General features: G+C 54.4%; 1 protein-coding gene and 2 long non-coding RNA genes across 18 annotated transcripts in view; 2 read left to right on the top strand and 1 right to left on the bottom strand.

The window, feature by feature from the left end:
* The window catches only part of PTPRE (protein tyrosine phosphatase receptor type E), a 178,942-nt gene that overhangs the window by 29,196 nt on the left and 130,030 nt on the right, over positions 1 to 19,716 (bottom strand). For 7 of the 15 annotated variants that reach the window (XR_014077758.1, XM_081573396.1, XM_081573394.1 and 4 more), the window contains exons 1-4: positions 10,115 to 10,174; positions 9,942 to 10,015; positions 8,068 to 8,204; positions 2,343 to 2,433 (exon numbers count right to left, since the gene is read on the bottom strand). Coding sequence is in view for 12 of the 15 variants with exons in the window: in XM_081573396.1 (XP_081429522.1) it covers positions 2,343 to 2,433; positions 8,068 to 8,204; positions 9,942 to 10,015; positions 10,115 to 10,149 (337 nt within the window). In the remaining 3 variants the exon portion in view is untranslated. Of the gene's footprint in view, positions 1 to 2,342; positions 2,434 to 8,067; positions 8,205 to 9,941; positions 10,016 to 10,114; positions 10,175 to 10,301; positions 10,402 to 10,646; positions 12,683 to 15,849; positions 16,006 to 19,716 lie in introns of those variants that run through there. The other 8 variants (XR_014077756.1, XM_081573385.1, XM_081573390.1 and 5 more) reach the window with 3 other exon arrangements.
* LOC145539386 (uncharacterized) lies at positions 8,822 to 11,781 on the top strand. The gene is made up of 3 exons (XR_014077759.1): positions 8,822 to 9,081; positions 9,777 to 10,117; positions 10,266 to 11,781. It is a non-coding gene; the product is annotated as an uncharacterized LOC145539386 (long non-coding RNA).
* LOC145539387 (uncharacterized) lies at positions 11,807 to 17,946 on the top strand. Of its 2 annotated transcripts, XR_014077760.1 has the most exons (3): positions 11,807 to 11,879; positions 16,299 to 16,687; positions 17,120 to 17,946. It is a non-coding gene; the product is annotated as an uncharacterized LOC145539387 (long non-coding RNA). The 2 variants fall into 2 exon arrangements; XR_014077761.1 differs by lacking the exons at positions 16,299 to 16,687; positions 17,120 to 17,946 and adding an exon at positions 12,516 to 13,762.

Below are 19,716 nucleotides of genomic sequence, written 5' to 3' on the forward strand. Positions count from 1 at the left end.
GCCAATGCAGGAGACTCAGGAATGGGGGGTTGGATAGCTCAGTCTGGAAGACCCCCTGGAGAAGGCAATGGCAACCCACTGCAGTATTCTTGCCCTGAGAAAAATCCCAGGGACAGAGGATCCTGGCAGGTTGCAGTCCCTGGGGTCTCAAAGAGTTGGACACGACTGAGGGACTACCATTTTCCCTCTCTTTCTCTGCATGGGGAAGGGGGCGCGAGAGGGAAGGTATTCGGGGCTGAGGGACTTGGGCCCCTGCCTGTCACCTGCCTGTTGACCCTGACCCCACCCCAAGTATGAGCAGGGTCTCCCAGGCCTGGGAGCCCCCTGCACAGTCCTCCTATGATCCAGCTGCCCCAGAGCACCTCTGGCCAACCGCCCAGGTTAACCAGATTGGCTTCTCCTGGGTCTCACTGATGCCAAAGCCAGATGCCCCCAGCTGGCCTCCTCCAGGGTACACCCCGGTGGATCCAGGACACGGTTCCGTAAACAAGCCCTTGGACCAATGTGAAATGCTCACATTGGACAGAGTCCCCGAGCCCGTGGTGACCTCCAGCACCTCAATTTCCTCTGGCCTGGCACTCCTGGGCCGGGAAGGGCTGGGCCAGGACCCACACTTTCACACTTGCAGAGAATGCCAGCTCCCTTCCGTAATACAAGCCAGAGGACGTGGCTTAGACACGACGGGCATGAAGCAGGCCCTGCTGGGTCCTGCTGGGGACCCTCGGGGTGCAGGGGAAGCCCCACCTTGGGCCATCAGAGGTAATTCCCACACCTGACACTCCATGGAGCTCAGGCTGAAACCACTCTTGATTAGCCACGTAAATGTTCCCTTTAGAAGGTAAAGTGTTCCATGATTAGGACAGAAACGTAGGCCAGGAACCTCGGAAAGGGCTAGGCAGTGAGCAGGTCCTCCACACACACATCATGCAGTCAACGCACAAACTAAGCTAGTTAACTCAACTAAGAACAGACACTAACTTCCAAATACCCTAATTTTTATTCAGCGCAAATTATGCCAATGATCCCCAACCTCCTGCATGGCGTTTCTTTCCTTTGAGCTGTTCAAGCCATGGAGCTTGCCTCTGATAAGCCTCACCCAATTTAACAGCAAGTCCTCTGAGCGTGACCTTTGCCCTGAGTCTAGAACCTGACCCTGGTCTAAGCCACCCTCTCTGCTTGGCTGTGTGACCTGTCGTCTCCCTGGTGCTCTCTTGGCTTCCTCTGCAAATATGCGTGGGATAGTACTTCGTTAATATCTCTGGTTTTAGTTGACCCAAGCTCATGGGGGACTCTACAAACACACACACACACACACACACAAACCAAAAGCACAAGTAAATCCTACGCATGCAAAATGGGAATGAATTGCTTCTATCAGGTGCTGAAAATCCAGGGACCACATAGATCAGGTGGACCACAGCTTCTCTTACTCACAGGGCAGACGGACTCAAGTCTGATCCTAAAAAGTCAGCCAAGCACCACCTCGCTGAGGGCCAGCACAGGCCGGCTTGCTCCACCTCATGGAGGCTCTGCCCAAGAAGGGAGGTCCCCCCTTTGTCAGGCCTCCAACGTGAACTCACCGGGGTCCTCACAGGCCACCCTTCTGCTAGCCTGATGGTGAAGTGGACAGGTGGGTCCAGGCTGGAGAAATGACGTCACAACCCGCCCCACCCCCAGGCCAGCTTCTACAAAGGCAGCTTGGAACTCTGGGGGTCTATCTAGGCACCGAGGCCCCCCAGGGCACAGCCCATCCAGCAACGCTCCTGGACACGTGCGTCTGTCTCTGGCCCCACCACCCCCTGGAGGCCACACCCCCTGCCCATGACCCCCGTCAGCTGCAGTGGCAAAGACTGGGATGCTTTCAAGCCTTCCCACAGGACTGCCAAAGCCCAACAGCTCTTTGAAGTCTTGTTACTTCTGTTCTTGTACAGGAGCCTTGATGTTGGTGGCCCAGGGCACCGTGTCCAAGATGGGGAGATGCTCAGGACCCCTGGCTGCCCGAGACCAGGGCTCAAGGCTGGGTCCACAGCAGGAGCCCTGCCAGCCGGGGCAAATGGCATCCTCCTGCCCCCATCCCCTCCCCCAAGCAGCTCAGGTCTCAATAGTGAATGCAGGCTTGGCAGCCAGACCACGAATGGCACAGGCTCTCAGAGCCCCAGGTGGGAGACAGACACCTAGACTCCCATGCATGAAGGCTGAGCAGGTGTCCTGACCTGGGCCCTGCCCTCTGAGCACCTGGGCATCTGCTGCCTGGACAGGTAGAATCACCAGGAGCTGTAAATCAAGGCTGAGTGTCGTTGGAATGCCACCGATCACGCAAAAAAAAAAGAGCAAAATCTTACTGGGAAGGATGTTGGGGTATCGGTTTTTTTCTCTGTTTTCTTCTTTATTGGCCAGTTCAAAACTTCCTTGCACGTGTCCAGATGGCAGAGACTAGAAGAAAATGCAGAGTCAGCAATAAACGTGTGGAATCCAGCACCTCGTCCATGCAGTCTCCCTATCAAGTGCTGCTGCTGCTGCTAAGTCACTTTAGTCGTGTCCGACTCTGTGCGACCCCATGGACTGCAACCCACCAGGCTCCTCCATCCATGGGATTTTCCAGGCAACAGTACTGGAGTGGGGTGCCATTGCCTCCTCCGCCCTACCAAGTGCGGGAATCAAGAAAACGGGTCTCTGAGCAAACTACCTCCCTCACATTGCCCGTCCCTCTGCTCTTGCCCAGAGAAGCCTCTGCCTCGGGCACTGGGCCGGCCCTGGGCGGGGGCTGGGATAGAGATGCAGGCCTATCTTCCCTGAGGCCTCCTGTCCAGTGAGGCCGACAGGGATGTGGACAAAGTGATGACCTACAGCTGGACCCTGAGCTGCATCCAGGCCGCCATTGGGCCCTGCATGGCCAACAAACCCCCGGGACCCAGAAGCCCTGGTCCAGAGCAGGCCCAGCTCAAGGAGGTAGGAGGTGGCCATGGCAGAGCTCTGATCCAGTAGTGAGGACACAGACGCTTGGGCTGAAGGCCGAGGAGGGTGATGGTGAAGGACCGTCCTCCCCCAAGGATGCGGCGTGGACCAGCGGGACAGACACCACTGTGGGCTCCTTGAAAACGCAGACCTGGGCCCACAACACAGTTACCCATATCCCAGGGGGCCTGCACGCTCCGCCCTAACCCCCCTTTTGTCTTGAGGGGAAATCGGGTCTCGCGGCTCAACTAGGGCCCTAGAGCTGACAGGCAGCATAGCAGGTGTGAGCCTGGCATCCTGACTTCTAGTTCTTTCCACGCAGAGCCCCTCGGTTCTTGTTGGAGCCACACCTCTTCCCACGTTTGCTCGCTGCTGGGAAGGGTCCATGCTCAGGATTGGTGGCGGGGGGGGTGCTCTTCCAAGAGCACAGTGGAAAAGAGCCTTCTGAACCTCCTTCAAACATCCAACCTGACCGTCGGGTGAACCAGGGGCCACTGAGACTCGAGTAAGTAGTGTTAACGTTTGTCGAGTATTTTCGATGGGCTGGGCACTGGCAAAGGGCTGGGTCACCGGCCTTCACAACCCAAGCTGCATCACGTGACACTGGGGCCATCAGTCCTGTTCTGTAGATGAGCAAACGGAACCCCAGGGTGGATGTGGAATCGCCCAGATTCCTGGCTGGCGAACAGCAGACCGTGGGAGGGGACCCGGAGCTGGCACCTGGACCACGAGAAGGACACTACCTTCTTTAAAGCAGGGGCTTCCGGGTCCAGTGGTCAGTGCCCAGGAGACTGGGGCCCAGCCTGGGATCAAAGTCCTGAGTCAGGGTCCCCTTCTCCCAGGGCGGGGGTGTCTCCATCACAGACTCAGCCCCTGCCAGCCCATGTCCTCTCCCTGCTCCACGCCCAATGGCCACAGGAAGAGGCTCTACCCAGGTCAGTGTAGAGGCCAGCCCAGTGGGCACCTGGGCAAGGCCGGTGGGCAAGGTCTCCGCCAGGCCAGTACCTCTACTGCCGCAGGGAGCTCTTGGCCCCTCATCAAAGCTCTTAACACTGAGCTTCCTGATCAAACCTCAACATGAAACGTGTGACCATGTTCTAGAGCCTTCTCTTTTTCACCTCAAAGCTATTTTTGACTCCAGCCCTGAAAATAAAAGAGGCATGAGACCATCATGGGGGGGCGCGTGATGTGATGGGTTAGTTAAAACCCATAGAATGTGCAGCTCTGGAACCCTGATCTGACCTTTAGCTGTGATTTTGAGTCGATATTGATTCAACAGTTGTGACAAATGTAACACACTCAGGCAAGATGTCTTCCGTGCAAGGAAAGAATGAGTGTATGGGAACTTGGTACTTTCTGCACAATTTTTCTGTAAACCTAAACCTGCTCTAAGGATGCTCTATTACAATTAATTTATTTAAAAAAAAAGAAGCCTCCCTTTTCCTCAGAAGGTAAGGGGGAAGCATTGCGGGACTGAAGGAGTGACTTGGGGACGTCCGAGTGGTTAGGATGAACTGGGCTCTGACACCTCCAGTCGTGACCCGAGAACAAAGCCGGGACACGGGGTGACGTCCCGACTCCTTGGGCGGCGGCACAGGGGGGCCACACGGGCAACAGAGGCAAAGTGCTCTGAGCCGCGCACCCCGTTTCCACGCGCATGGAAAGAAACAGCCCCTCTGAGCAGGCCAGCCTTTCTCCTGCTGTCAGCCACCCAGTGAATCACATCTCTGAGCTCCGATGGCTCAGGACAAATAAGGGGGGTTCCTGGGGTGGGGTGGGGGCTCTGCCATTCCTGGGCCACTGCCGTTGTGCCCAGAGTGAGTGTCATACCTGTGCCCCCTGACAGATAAATAACTTGTGATCGATTGTCCTGTTATGCACATTGGCTGAAAAGGGTTGTTGGTTTGTTTGAGGTGAGGTGTTACAGTAGCTTAGTTGGTAAAGAACCTGTCTGCAATGCAGGAGACCTGGGTTTGATCCCTGGGTCAGGACGATCCCCTGGAGAAGGAAAAGGCTACCCACTTCAGTATTCTGGCCTGGAGAATTGCCTGGACAGAGGACCTGCCAGGCTACAGTCCACGGGGTCACAAAGAGTCAAACATGACTGTACCACTAACTTTCCCTTCCTTCCTTCCATTTCAAGGAGCGTGCGTGTCGCACACAAGCACACGCACACAGCCCTTTCCCTCGTCCTGGTGTGAGCTGTGCCGGGCCCTCCCCTCGGGGCGCCTCCCTGGCCCTTCCTGCAGCACTTAGGGTTAGGTCGATTCTGGACACTGTGCTTCAAATAACCCGCAGGGGAAGGACAGAGGCTCCTGGGAGGAGGTGTCTGGAGAGAGATGTCTGCATCACTCAACCAGGGGCCTGGAACAGCCTCTGCAAGCTCAGCATTCGACCGCGGCAGGTGGATGACCTTCACAGAAGTCGTCCTGAGCAGGACGGCGCTCAGACCCCGCTCCTGCAGACGCAGGACATACGCCTTAGCTCTTTCACGGGCTGAGACACTCCTGTGGGGGCTGGGAGGCCTCGTTTCACAGACGAGGGAACCGAGGCAGAGGGGCACATGTTGCCCAAGCCCTCCAGGCTGGCGAGAAGCAGACATGGGGCAGGCACGTGGGCCACCGGCCCCGGCATCGGCGCCTCCATCGCCCCACGAAACGGCTCCCAGCCTTGTTGACTTCAAATTCATGTGAGCTTCGATCGGCCAAGGCGCACGAGTCCAAACTCCTCTGGCTCGACTACTCTGAGACCCATCCGTCTCCCTGCACAGATTCTGGGCGGGAGCTCAGGACAGAGGGCGAGAAAAGGGAAAAAAAGGAGTGCGGGCCCCTGGCAAGCGTGGGCACCTGCGGAGGCACACGTGGGCTGGTCCTAGTGGTCACGATGCTCCTAGCAGGGGCTGCCCGCTCCCTTGAGAGAAGAGCCAACTGGCGTCCAGAGGGGGGCGGGCAGTTGCTCAGGGTCCCCCGGAGCCAGGACCGGACTCCACGTCCTTGCTGGACTCAACCTCTCGACCCTCGGTCTTGGCCCTTCCCTGAGCGGAGGCAGTGGGCAGGGGGCTGGCCAGGAAGGCTGCTTAGTGGCAGCGGTGGGGTGAGCAGGGCAAGGCGCTTGCTTTGGTTGCAAAAACAGAAAGGAGTATTCCAAAAATCCCAGGGGTAAGAAAAATCACATTTGATCTCAACATCTAAAAGACCCCTAAATTAACATACACACACACACACACACACACAAATCCATGATGACCAAAATATCAAACTTTTAAATAAAGGCAGGATCAGTCAACAGTGGGGTCACAAGCCCCGTCGGAGCCTGGGGTCACAGCAGACACCAGAGGGACCCTGTCTTTATTTACAATTATTAATTGCTATTTTGTTCAACATGGATGGCTGGCATCTATTTTTAAAAGCTGTGTGAAAATAGTATCTATCCAGACAATGAGGTGTTTTGGCGTCCCCTAACACACTGCATCTGGGGCAAGGGCCTTACCTGCCTGACCCTCTTCTCGGGCCCTAACTTCTGAAATTTGTGGCTCAGCCAGTGAGTTCTGACTCAGCCCTCCCTCAGCAAGGCCAGTCACCAGCATCCACGTGGAGAAACACAAATACTGGAGGAAATGGGACGAGAAACGGGGTGGGGAAAGCGGTCCTGTAGCCGCCAACTTGGATAGTCATTTTGATTTTTTTTTTTTTTGGATAGTCATTTTGAAAACTGGAGAATTAACTTCTGTTGTCAGGCTGAGAGGCTGCAAAACAATACTGCCTGGAGCTGTCTTTCACTCTGACCTAATTTCCTCAAAAAAGGGACACATTTGGAAACAATTAAAAGGAAGCAAGATAAAGGCAAAAGAGGACTTGTGTTAAAAAATAAGCCAAAAGTACAGTCTAAATGCGCCATCAGCCTGCTGTTCCTTCCAGGGTTGCTTCTGGGTGGAAGGTCACTTGTCTGCAGCAGGAGTCACCCTGTCTTCAGAGACCACAATTGTACCATCTTTGCTTTTAACTAAGTCCGAGCCTCACATTTGACCTGTGAGGTCATTAAGGCATCCTCCCACCCGGCTCGTTCATGATGAAGGAAACCAGCTTCCAGGAGACGAACTGATGTGTCGGGGCCGGGGTGACACAGGCAGAGTCAGGACCAGGCGGCCCTCCTGCTGGAAAGCCGCCCTCTTCCAGGCTCGACATCAGTGCATGGACATTTACGAAATGAGGAAGATGCATAAATGGAGACTCAAAACATGATCGGGGTAAACACTGAGCAGCCAAATCCGAGACAACGTTTCCCAGTGTCTGTCTGTTTGCTTGTGTATCCAAGCATCTATCTGTCTATCCATCCCTCTATTGTTACCTATATGTCTGTCTACCTATCCACCTACCTATCTACCTACATACGTATCTATCTATCTCTCTACCTGTCTGTCTATCTATCTGTCTGTCTCTCTACCTATCTACCTATCTATCCACCTATCTATCTATCTAGCAGCTTCACAATTCATGGGACATTAAGAAAAATATTAGCAACACAAGGGGAGGTGTCATTATTGTACACTTGTATTTTTGTCGAGAGTTAGGAGGATCTGTTTCCTATCAGCAGGCTGGACCAGTTGGTTAAATTCATCTTAGTTAGCTTTGCCATTGTCAAGTTCATCCAAAACAGCGGTAACAGGACGAACACCCTGGCTCGGGCAGAATCAAAGGGCTGTGGAGGCAGAGAGATGCCCCCTCAGGACCGCCCCCTCAACCGTCTACCTGAGGTTGTGCAGGGAGGTCCGCGGGCTCCTCTGCTCTCAGCGCCAAATTGTTGCCCCACGGTCTGCTGGCCCTGCTCATGCACATCACTGGGGTAACGGTGCTGCCATCTTACTTGATTCAGAACTCAGTGCTCAGGGTGTGTGATTTGGAAGGAGGCTCTGAAGCTCCCCCTCAACCATCTCATCTTATCAGTGGGGATGAGGGTCAGCGGAGGGCATTGCAGCAGAAACCGGGACCCCGTTTTGGGGGCTGTGTCGTGGTGGATGCGAGCGTTCTGCACCTTTGGGGTAATTTATCGTGTAACACAACACCCCACATCCCAGCGCCCTTCCACAAGACGAGAAAGAGGGCCTAGACTCACGTTGAATTCCTCCCGAAACCGCTTGCAGTCGTCGGCCGAGCGGGCGCGGATCTCGTCCTCCAGGTGTGCCACGGGGATGGGGAAGTACTTCTTGGGCCCCGACGGGGACCTGCTGAGAAGCATCACCCTCTGCTGCTCTGTGGGGTCAACAGAAATACGGGGCCGTTGAGCCATGCCCCCAGATGGGCGGGTGACTTACTAACCAGACGGACGGACAACCTGCTGGAGGAGTGAAGCGGCTGGAGGGGGATGCTCCTCTCAGACCGTGAGCAGCTGAAGGCAAGCTCTGTCTCCTACAACACAGGCACATCACTCATCGTGATGGCTGCACAGCTGCCTCTGGCTGGTGTGACCTGCTCTTGCCAACAGGAGATGCCTTATCCCCCCAGCTCACTCGCCCACCCACCTGTCTTTCCCTGTCCCCTGCTCCTTCTACAAAGGACTTAGGCACCTTCACCCTCTAACTCTACTGTCCAGGCTTGGAACTGAGTTGACTAACGACAGGTTTCTGGGCACAAACTGGCAACACACTGGGAATCTGTCCAGATAGGAGGCCCCCATGGGCACAAACTGGTAACACACTGGGAACCTCTCCAGTTAGGAGGCCCCCATAGCCTTGTCTTTGTAACAGATAGTCCTGGTTAACAAACGTTAACGACAGTAACCTTTGCAACAGTTACTCAAACTCCATCAGCTCCAGGAGAAATAAGAGAAACCACCCTTGGGTTTTTGAGGGGGCGGGGCTAGAGGCTTCGAGAAAAAGAAGGGCCAGACTGCAAGCGGGTCCCCGGACAAGCTGCTTCCACAAACTCAGAGCAAGACAGATAGCGACCCCCGTGGCATGTGCTTCCCATCCTGGAGAGCAAGCCGTTGTCCTCCACGAGGCCCACGTCGCTCTGCTGTCACTGGCGGCAGGGCCAGTCCCCACCTGCAGAGCTGTTCCGACGCCCAGACGCCCAGTCAAGAGCTCCCCGCAGGGCTCACCCCTCCCAGAGACGGACACTCCAGGATGAGGTAGGCGGTCTCGCCAGCTGCACCGTCTTCGCCCCATCCAGGCTGTTGGGATGGGCGGGGCAGGAGCAGGAGGCAGGAAGGAGGGGCCTGGGGGCCACGTGCCATCATCTAAGCGGGGTCGTGGGTACCCCCTGCCCCGCAAAACTGCCCTTCTGGGTCTGGCCGAGGTCTCTCGCTGCTGATGACTCTCTGCAGAGTCTTGGGTCTGTTGTGCAATTCAGGTGAAGTCTGATAGCACCCCTGCTCCCCCAAACCACGGAACAAGTCGGCAGCAAGCTGACTGAGGAAGTTGTAGTCACTGGTGTAAACTGGTATTTTTAAAAGCCTCTGCCTCACATACCTCTCTCGGACATCTCAATGCGTGGGAAGAAAACCAATGTGCCTTTGTAAAGGGGCATATACAAGTTAGTAGCTGAATTTGGAACCTAAAAAATAAATGGTAGGGAATGCCCCTGACCCTCCGCGTTGCCCCGTCGATTCCCTTCTTTCATCTGATCTGAAAAACAGTGCGGCTTCGAGGAAGGGGGACCCTTCTGAGAATTTGGTGATGAGCCCACCTGTCTCCCTGAAGGCTGATCTAAGACTCCCTGATAAATGCTAGATGTTTCAAAATCCTGTAAAAAGGACAGGATGTGAAACACTGTCTCCCTCCAAAGCCACAAACTGAAATGCCTCAAACGTCTGTTTCACACCAGAGAGAAAATGACAAAAACTCTGAAACGGGGAAGCGCTGATTATAAAAGACAGCATGATGCCAGGTAACGCCAGATGAGAGGCACAAAGCTGGAGGGGTTTACGTTTAAACGTTAAGCTGCGAGGAAGGCACGCCCCCGCCCGGCCCCGTCCGGGTCCCCCCTTACCTTGCTCTTCGAGGATCCCGTTGGGCATCTTCTTGTCGTTGGCACTGACCACCGCCTTCCTCTGCTTCCGGAACCTTAGAGACACAGACCGTTAGCGCTCAGCCCAGGGAGCCTGCCCAGCGCCCAGGGCCCCAGGGTGACCCACCAGGGGATACCCATCAGGGGATACCCACCAGGTGAGCCGGGAGAAGCTGCTCCTGCTGCTCATGGCTGAGCCGCTGCCCGCCCAGCCCGGGACCCTGCCCGCCGCCCTACCCTCAGCTGCCCGGCCCCGCCCGCCCGCCCCCAGTCACGGGCTCCCTCTCTGCATCATTTCCTCCCCAGCAGGTCGGGGCGAGTCAGCGGCCCGGACACTCCTACCTGAAGAAGTAGGCGGCGAGCAGCAGAAAGAGCAGGAAGACTAGCAGGGGCAGCAGGAGCCAGGCCAGCAGGGGCTGCGGCGCGCCGGGGGCCGGGGGGCCTGGGGGTGGAGCGGGCCCCCCGTCAGGACTCCGACACGAGGGCAGCGGGGGTCTGGGCAGGGGGCGGTCCCCAGCACCAGGCTCATGGTGTGCAGAGCGGCCCCACCCCACCAGCCCCTCTTCCCTGATGCCAGACCTCGCTTCACAGGCCACCGGCTAGCCCCCATCCCATCAGCCCTTCTTCCCGGACACCAGTGCCCCGCTTTACACAGTTTGCAAACTCTCTCCTTCCAGAGCCCCTCACCTTGGACGCCGCCTCCCCACTTCACAGGTTTGCCATGCAGTCCACCGCCCTGGTCCCTGGTCCCTGGTCCCCTCCCAGGCGCCTCCATAGATGCACAGCGGTGTTGCCGAGAAGAGCCCGATCCGGGGATCCGGTTACCTGACTGGCCCAAGGCCCCTTGCTGCAGGGCAGGGAAGGCCCAGACCCCCATGTGGCCTGTTTCCCCAGGTCCTGGGCACCTGACACTCCCCATAACAGGAGATGAAGGGTAGTCGGGGTGCAGAGGTCCCCCTGCTCTGTCCCAGGATGGGTGCGGAGCCCCCCAGGCTTCCACACGAGCTCAGGGTACAGGCCAGCAGCCTGGCCCTTGGCTGGACAGAGACCTGTCGCCACGTGGTGAGCCGGCCTCTCAGAGCTGCGAGCTTCTGATCCCACCTGCCCAGATTCACCCTCGCTCCCCCTTTACCCCTTTCCTCCACCGGAAGGTCCCTCATCCCTGGACACAAGGTGGCTGCCCGCAACCTGCCCCCCAAGCCTGAATTCCAGCGGGCTCTGGTGGCCTGGCTGCCACCCTCAGACCCAGCTCCTTCCGTGATGCTGACTCATCTCCTTCCTCCTCAGGATGCCCCCTCCTCACCAAAATGCCCTCAACTCCCCAAGGAGCACCTCACATTCGAGGGCACGCCTGCCAGGACTAGGGCCGAATGGCCCAAGCCCCCAGAGAGGGGCTGTGCATGTGGACAGAAGCGGCCAATCACAGTGGCCAACGGGTTTCCCTGCTCTGCTTTCTGTCAGATGTTGCAGCTGCCTCTCTTCTGGAAGGCAGAGGTCAGGTGGGGACCCCCAGGGACCAGCGGGCTCGGAGGGGCTCGGAGGAGCTGGGGGCATGCGTGTCTGTCTTGCTGGACTGGCCATGTCTCAACCCCAGCCCACTGAGACCAAGGAAAGGCGCAGCTCGAGAGCTTAACTCTCCAATTCACCAAAAGGAGAAATCTCTATTTTTATGTAAAAATGATCAGATTTTTAAATATTGGTGAGCAATTCAACCAAAATAAAATTTTGAAAGCCAACCTGGGCCTCCGCAGGCTGGGTTGTGTCCCACCCAGGGCCACCAATGGGCTCTGCATGGGAAGTCAGTGTGGTGACTAAGAGGAAATTTGAGTCACTTTCTGTTTTCATTTCACACTGAGGTAGCTCAGACTGGGTGGGGCTGAGGGTCCAAGCGGCGGGGAGCAGACGGGGGCTTTCCTGGAGGTAAGTAGGCTGGTGGTCCACTCGGAGCAGGCTTCCCCCCAAATCTCCCCCAACTCTATGCAGCCAGTGCTCCAAGTCAGGTGTGGATGGATGTTCATGCAAATAAACATGCCCACACACCTGAGAGGTGTGCACGTGTGTGCACTGGCGTGCATGGACTCTGGTCCTGGAAATTACAAGTCGGGGGCTGTCCTGGGTGTTCTGAGCTTAGCAGTGCATCTGCACACTTAAACTTGTGCAGACCACCCCCTGGGATGGACGGCCCTGAGAGGCAGGGGTGGGCAGCAGTGGGTGGGGAAGCCCCTTGGTTCTGCCTCAGGCCTGTGTGTGCCTGCTGAGTCACTTCAATCGTATCTGACTCTGCGCGACCCTATAGACTATAGCTCACCAGGCTCCTCTGCCCATGGGATTCTCCAGGCAAGGATACTGAGTGGGCTGCCGTGCTCTCCTCCAGGGGATCTTCCCCACCCAGGGATCGAACCCGCGTCATGTCTCCTGCATTGGCAGGCGGGTTCTTTACACTAGCGCCACCTGGGAAGCCTCAGCCCTAAAGAGCTGAGTCAATCATTTTATTTTTGGATGAACCTAGGACTAGGGACCCAGTCATCCTGATGGGGTCCCTGATGCCACCTGCAGGGGTATCAACGCAACTACAACATTTCTTCCCTGCTGCTACTGCTACTGCTAAGTCGCTTCAGTCGTGTCCGACTCTGTGCGACCCCATAGATGGCAGCCCACCAGGCACCCCCGTCTCTGGGATTCTCCAGGCAAGAACACTGGAGTGGGTTGCCATGTCCTTCTCCAATGCATGAAAGTGAAAAGTGAAAGTGAAGTCGCTCAGTTGTGTCCGACTCTTCACGACCCCATGGACTGCAGCCCACCAGGCTCCTCCATCCATGGGATTCTCCAGGCAAGAGGACTGGAGTGGGGTGCTATTGCCTTCTCCACTTTTGGGCAAAGTATGCTCTGCCAGGTTGAATGTTTTTCTAAATGATCCTGCGGGTGCTGAGCCCTGGGCAAGCAGAGGCCAGCTCCTCTCTGCCCGGCCCAGGGGAGCACTGTCCTGAGGGTCTCAGGCCACAGTGCTGGACAGTGACCCGGTACCCAGAGGGCCAGCTTGGAACAAGGAAGCATGATGAATGCAGTTTCTATTTGCTGCCATTTCTGGTCTTTCTTTTCTGTGGTTTTGTATTTCTTGGGGGTTTCAACGTGAAGACGGTGCTACTAGTTGCCGAAGACGGTCAGGCACCTAGAACTGCTCTCCTGGCTGGAGATTTAGGTCAGCAGGGAACGTCAATTCTCCCCACTCTCAGGGGCCTTTGTAGGATGTTTGTTCGAAGTCAGGAAATCATGTGAAGGCCTCAGGCTGGCCTTGAACTCCTGACCCCAGGCTGAACGGTACCAATTCCAATCACATTGGTGTATCTCTCCCTGGAGGGAAGTTGATAATTTTTGTTTTCCTGAAGGCTCGCCATGACCAAGTTGTGATGCTTAATTTCATGGGTCAACTTGACTGGCCACAAAGCGCCCAGTTAATTGGTCAATATATCTGACCAGTCTGGCTGTTTCTAGAGGGACGCTGTTTGGATGAGAATCAACATCTGAGTTGTTATTCTGAGAAAAGCAGATTGCCCTCCTCATGGTGGGTGGGCCACATCCGATCAGTTGAAGGTCTGAACAGAACAAAAAGCCAGGGCCTCCCCATGAGTAAGAGGGAATTCTTCCTGCCTGACTGCCTTCCAACTGGGGCATCACACCTTCTGCTTCTAGAGCAGCCTGCCAGTCTCTGGACTGAACCTAGGACACTGGCTCTGCAGATTTTGGACTTACCAGCCTCCACAATCCAGTGAGCCAGTTCCTTGTAATAAATATAGGTATAGACATAAGTATACATCTTATGGACTCAATTTTTCTGAAGAAGCCTGACCCATATACCAAATGATGCTCTATCATAGATGTCCTGGAGTGTGACGTCTGGGAGTCCCGGGGAGGGTGTGGGGTTGGAGCAGCAGGGTGGGACTGACAACAGCCCCAGGGGCAGGGGGAGGGGGTCCAGCCCCCTGCTGGTTACAGGCTCCTGCTGACCCCGCCACAGGTAGGAGCCAGCAGACACAGACAGACCTACAAGTCTACCCGAGAGGCATGGGGTGCCCCGGAAGTCCCCATCAGCTCCTTGGGAGCTCAGAACTCACCCAACAGGACCTCCCTCTGCATCAGGCACACGTCCAAGAAGGAGATACCAAAAGATGCTGGACAGCCAACTCTCTAGGTGGTGAGAGTCTGGCCAGGGAACAGGCCGCCTACAACATATTCTTCTGCTACAAACAGCCAGCCCTGAGGAGTCCTCTATACCCCAGCACGGTTCTCTCTCTTAATCCTTGCAGCACTGGCTGAAGTGGGTACTATTGTTACATCTTGCAAATGGGGACACTGAGGTACAAGGCGGTGCAGTTACTGACTCAAGGCCGAGGGCACTCAGCCGCTCAGCGGCAGAGCTAGGTGTGAACACAGGCGGGCGATTCAGCAGTATTCGTTCTTGCTTCTCTTCTGGCTTTCCCTCCTCTTCTTTTAACTTTGCGTGGCATTTACTTTGTTTTATGGAGGTGAAATTTACCAGCTATAAAACACACCCATTCTGAGCAGGCAATTCAATGTGTTTTAGTAAATTCACAGTCGTGCAGCCATCACCACCATCCAGCTTTAAACCTTCACCAACCCATTGAGATCCCTCCATCCCCCCTAGCCCCAGTCAACCACTCATACACGGCTCCCTGCAATGATCTGCTGTGCCGGGCATTTCCCACACATGGAGCCACATGACATGTGCTCTTCCCTTCCCTGTCTGGGCACCTGGCGTGTTTCTCTTGTCACATGTATCCAACATTCTTTTTCCTTTCCTCCTTTCTAACTTCCGACATATGAAATTAGTGAGAGAGTAGAGTGAGAAAGCCCCGTGGATCTGCCTCCAGACTTTCTTGGATCAACCCTGTGGGTCAACAGCCCTGCCCACCTCCTGCCTGGTCACTCACTCTTTTCCAGGTCACCCCTAGACACCCCTTTGTTTTCCTCTACATACTCAAGTATGCATCTCTAAAAGGTATAGACTCTTTGTTGTTCAACTGCTAAGTCATATTTGACTCTTTGTGAACTGCAGCACGCCAGGCTTCCCTGTCCTTCACCATCACCTGGAGTTTCCTCAGATTCATGTCTATTGAGTCAGTGATGCCATCCAACCATCTCACCCTCTGTCGCCTCCTTCTCCTCCTGCCTTCTGTCTTTCCCAGCATCAGGGTCTTTTCCAATGAGTTAGCTTTTTGCATCAGGTGGCCAAAGGATTGGAGCTTCAACATCAGTCCTTCCAATGAATATTCAGGGTTAATTTCCTTTAGGATGGACTGGTTTGATCTCCTTGCTGTCCAAGGGACTCAAGAGTCTTCTCCAGCACCACAGTTTGAAAGCATCAATTCTTCAGCACTCAGCTTTCTTTACGGTCCAACTCTCACATCAGTACACGAATACTGGAAAAACTATAGCCTTGACTAGACGGACCTTTGCCTCTTATTTTCTTTTAAATAAACCTAACTACTCTATACCAATATCTCATCATCCAAAATATTAATTTCTTAGTGAATGTCATCAACTGTCATGCCAGCGTTTAAATACCTGCTACGGACTCGTCAATGGTTGTTCAGGATTGGTCTGAATTGGGTCCCACACAGTGGAGTGTTTCTCCTGTTCCCACTGGAGCTGATCCAACTCTCAGCCCGGGGTTATGTCTGCTGCCTTCTGAGTGCCCAGCTTTGCTCAAGCCAAATCCTGTGTACCTGCTCCCAGGAGCCTGATTTACAGACTTGCAACGTCAGGAGCAGGCTGAGGAAGCCACTTACCTGCCCATCGGCCCGCGAGCTCATCAGGAGGAGGGGCAGGGGCCATGGGGCGGGGGCAGCGGGACGAGGCGGTGGGGTCTTACCTGCGGTCGTGGAGGTCCAGTTGCCTTGCGCGGCGGCGGTGGTGGTGGTCTCGTTGCGCTTGAGAGCCTTGGCGAGGGGCAGACTAACACCGGCCAGCAGGAACGGACAGAAGGGCTCCATGGCGACCCTGGAAGAGGCAGGAGGGGCTCAGAGGACTCGCCACCGCCTGCCTGGCACTGGCCAGCCTCCACGAGGCGGGAAACTCAAGGAAGACACAGAGGGATCCAGGAAAAGAAACCAGGGTGGGGCAGGGTTCAGGGTGGCGCTGGGGGTGCTTTGGGAGGGGTCTGTCTAGCAGGAGAGGTCTGTGTACCGGCATGATTTCCATGTGCACTTGGGAATTAATTTCAACTTAGAACAAGCCTGGTTAGGAACTCCATAACTACCCTCAGGTTATAGACGCTCCTGCTGTTCAGGTTAATTTCCTTTTTTGTTTGTCTGTTTTAAGGGGGAGAGAGGAGGCAAACAAGAACGTGGACGTGCCTGGGGAGAACAGACTCAGAGAACAACATGTGGTCCGGGATTCTGAGCGGCAGCTTCACAGCCCTTCAAAGAGGTGGCTCACCCTGACTTCTGGACTGCCGCCAACAGTAACTTGCTGAACATGTAGGAGCAGTTCGCTGTCCGCCAGGACCTGGTGGAGGGTTCCTGTGCTGCCTCATGGCAGCATCACTGCCCTCGGGAAGGATCACAGGCTCAAGAAGGAGCGAGTTGACCAGCCTGTGGTCACAGGACCAGGGGATCGGGAGTGGGGCTCCGGCCACCTGTACAGGGTCCACCTCTCTTGTCCCCCATGGTCACAAACACAGCCACACACACCCTGGCCCTTGTTCCCAGGTGCTGGCCTGGACTGCCTCCCACCCGAGCTACAGGAAAAGGTTCCCGAATACTTCCAGCCCCCGGCCATCTGCCGGCCCCCACTCCAGAGCCTCATTAACTGTCATAAGGCCCAGCTCTGTCCTGAGGGGTCCCAGCTCTGTCCACTGCTGGGGTGTGAACGGTGACCCGGGGATGAAGTTCTGGTGTCCTGTCTCTGCTCCTCTCAGCCAAGCGCTTGGCCTGTGGTGTTCACGCATCATCTCATCTAAGCTTCTCGACTCCGGGCTGGTGGCCTTGCGTCTGGCTCTGCTCAGGTCTGAGCTCCCAGAGGAAGTGGAGGGAAGCCCCCGCCTGAGGGAGGGGGCGGTCAGCTCATCTGGCAGAACCACTTGGGCACCCTGGGGCAGAGGAAAGTATCTTCTGGGTGGATGGATGGATGCACTGGGCAAGCCCGGACCGCGATGCAGCTCAACAGAGAAACAGACTCTTTTGCCCATGAGACCTGCAGGATGTCACCTGTGACCCCCACTTGGCGCTCCATTTTGCCAAGACAGCACAGACCCTTGGGAATCCTGACATGACCTCTGAGTGGTGGAGAAAGCCCTCCTAAACCCCGCCTGCTCCCTGCAGGTGAAGGCAGGCAGGGGCACCTGCCGAGTGGGATCTGATGCTGCCAGTGCCAGCGTGTCCTCTCTCTTGCACACCCCCCTCCATTTCCATCCGTAAACCCATCCATGGTCAGCCTGGATGCCCAGGCCCACAGGCAGCACTTTCCAGCAAGAAGCCTCTCTCAGAAATATGAATGGACCAAAGCCAACAAACACTGGTTCCTTGTAATTAGAGGAAGTTTCTGAGCGAGCGCAAGAAAGCCCCAATCATCTCCCAGCAATCACCACTATTAGAATGAGACCATTCTGAGCGCATCTATAGCAATTATCCCCGAGCAACTACCATCGTCCCAATCAACACTTCCAGTTCCTTCCTCTCTTTTGTTTCCAAAATATATTTCAGATTTACAAAGCAGGCCATACGCACAAAATAGCTCTCATCCTGTGAGCACCTACTGTGTGCTAGACCTTTTCTGTGGGTACCACCCTCACAATAATCCCTCCAGGACTGAGAGATTGAGGCTCCATGGGGGAACCGGCCCAAATCCCATTCAGAGGAAATGCAAGAGCCCCGAATGGAACCCAGAACCATTGGAGACAAAAGCTCTCAACCCCTGACAGGCATTTCCGGGTACGGTGTATTACATAAATTGTTACTGAGTACTGTCATGATGCCCTTAATATATGGGTAAAGAAGACATGGTACAGATATGCAATGGAATGGTACTTACTCCTTTTACAAAGAAATAAGGCAACATTTACAGCAACATGGATGGACCTAGAGATTATTATACTAAGTGAAGTAAGTCAGAGAGAGACAAATAGCATATGATATCACTTATGTGGAATCTAAAACATGATACAAATGAACTTATTTACAAAACAGAAATAGACTTATAGACATAGAAAACAAATCTATGGCTACCAAAGGGGAACAAGGGGGGAAAGAGATAAATTAGATGTTTGGGATTAACATATACACAGGATTATACATAAAATAGGTAAACAACAGAGACCTACTATAGAGCACAGGGAACTATATTCAATACCTTATAATAAACTACAACAGAAAAGAATCTGAAAAAGAAGACCCTGATGCTGGGGAAGATTGAAGGCAGGAGGAGAAGGGGACGACAGAGGATGAGATGGTTGGATGGCATCACCGACTCCATGGACATGAGTCTGAGCAAACTCCAGGAGTTGGTGATGGACAGGGAGGCCTGGCGTGCTGCAGTCCATGGAGTCGCAAAGAGTCGGACACGACTGAGTGACTGAACTGAACTGAATTGAAACTGAATCTTATATATATAAGAATATATAAGAAACTGAATCAAGTGCTGTGCACTTGAAACTAACAATATTTTAAATTAATGATACTTCAATAAAGAAATGAAAAAAAAGAAATGAGGTCACTAAAAAATATTTGAGTAAACGGTAATTAATTAGAAAGTATTAACTGGTTTATTACAACACAGAGAGGCAGAACTCCTAGGTGTAACACTTTTCTCACCAATAGGCTAATTTAAAAACTCTCTCTTCCAAATGTTCAACGGTCTAAGGGGAGGCCAGACAAGACCACCCGTTAGGTATCAGACACCGTGAGGTCTGCAGGTGTCTCTGGGAGCAGCAGGTGATTTGCCCAATATGACCAGCAGAGGGCACTAAACATTCAGCTCAGTTCAGTCCCGTGCGGTCGCTCAGCCGTGTCCGACTCTTTGCCACCTCATGGACTGCAGCACGTCGGGCCTCCCTGTCCATCACCAACTCCTGGAGCTTGCTCAAACTCATGTCCATCGCGTCGGTGACGCCATCCAACCATCTCATCCTCTGTCGTGCCCTTCTCTTCCTGCCTTCAATCTCAGCATCAGGGTCTTTTCCAGTGAGTCAGTTCTTTGCGTCAGGTGGCCAAAGGATTGGAGCTTCAGCTTCAGCATCAGTCCTTCCAGAGTTCAAATTGACCCCACCACCTAGAGTCCGGTAACTGTAGCACTTATGCTGTGTGGCCAATGACAGCGTGCCAGTCCCCAACCACTCACCGCAAACGGTTTACACAAGTGACCTGATGAACATGAATCAGTGCAAAAATAATGCGTCAGACAGTTTCTTGGGCTCCAAAATCACTGCAGATGGTGACTGCAGCCACAAAATTAAAAGACACTTGCTCCTTGGAAGAAAAGCTATGACAAACCTAGACAGCATATTAAAAAGCATAGACATTACTTTGCCAACAAAAATCCATATAGTCAAAGCTATAGTTTTTCCAGTAGTCATGTATGGATGTTAGAGTTGGACCATAAAGAAAGCTGAGCACTGAAGAATTGAGGCTTTTGAACTGTGCTGTTGGAGAAAACTCTTGAGAGTCCCTTGGACTGCAAGGAGATCCAACCAGTCCATCCTAAAGGAAATCAATCCTGAATATTCATTGGAAGGACTGATGCT

This window comes from Giraffa tippelskirchi, chromosome 2 (genome assembly GCF_054371585.1).
Source record: "Giraffa tippelskirchi isolate mGirTip1 chromosome 2, T2T-mGirTip1v1.2.pri, whole genome shotgun sequence".
In the NCBI taxonomy this organism is placed as follows: Eukaryota; Metazoa; Chordata; class Mammalia; order Artiodactyla; family Giraffidae; genus Giraffa; species Giraffa tippelskirchi.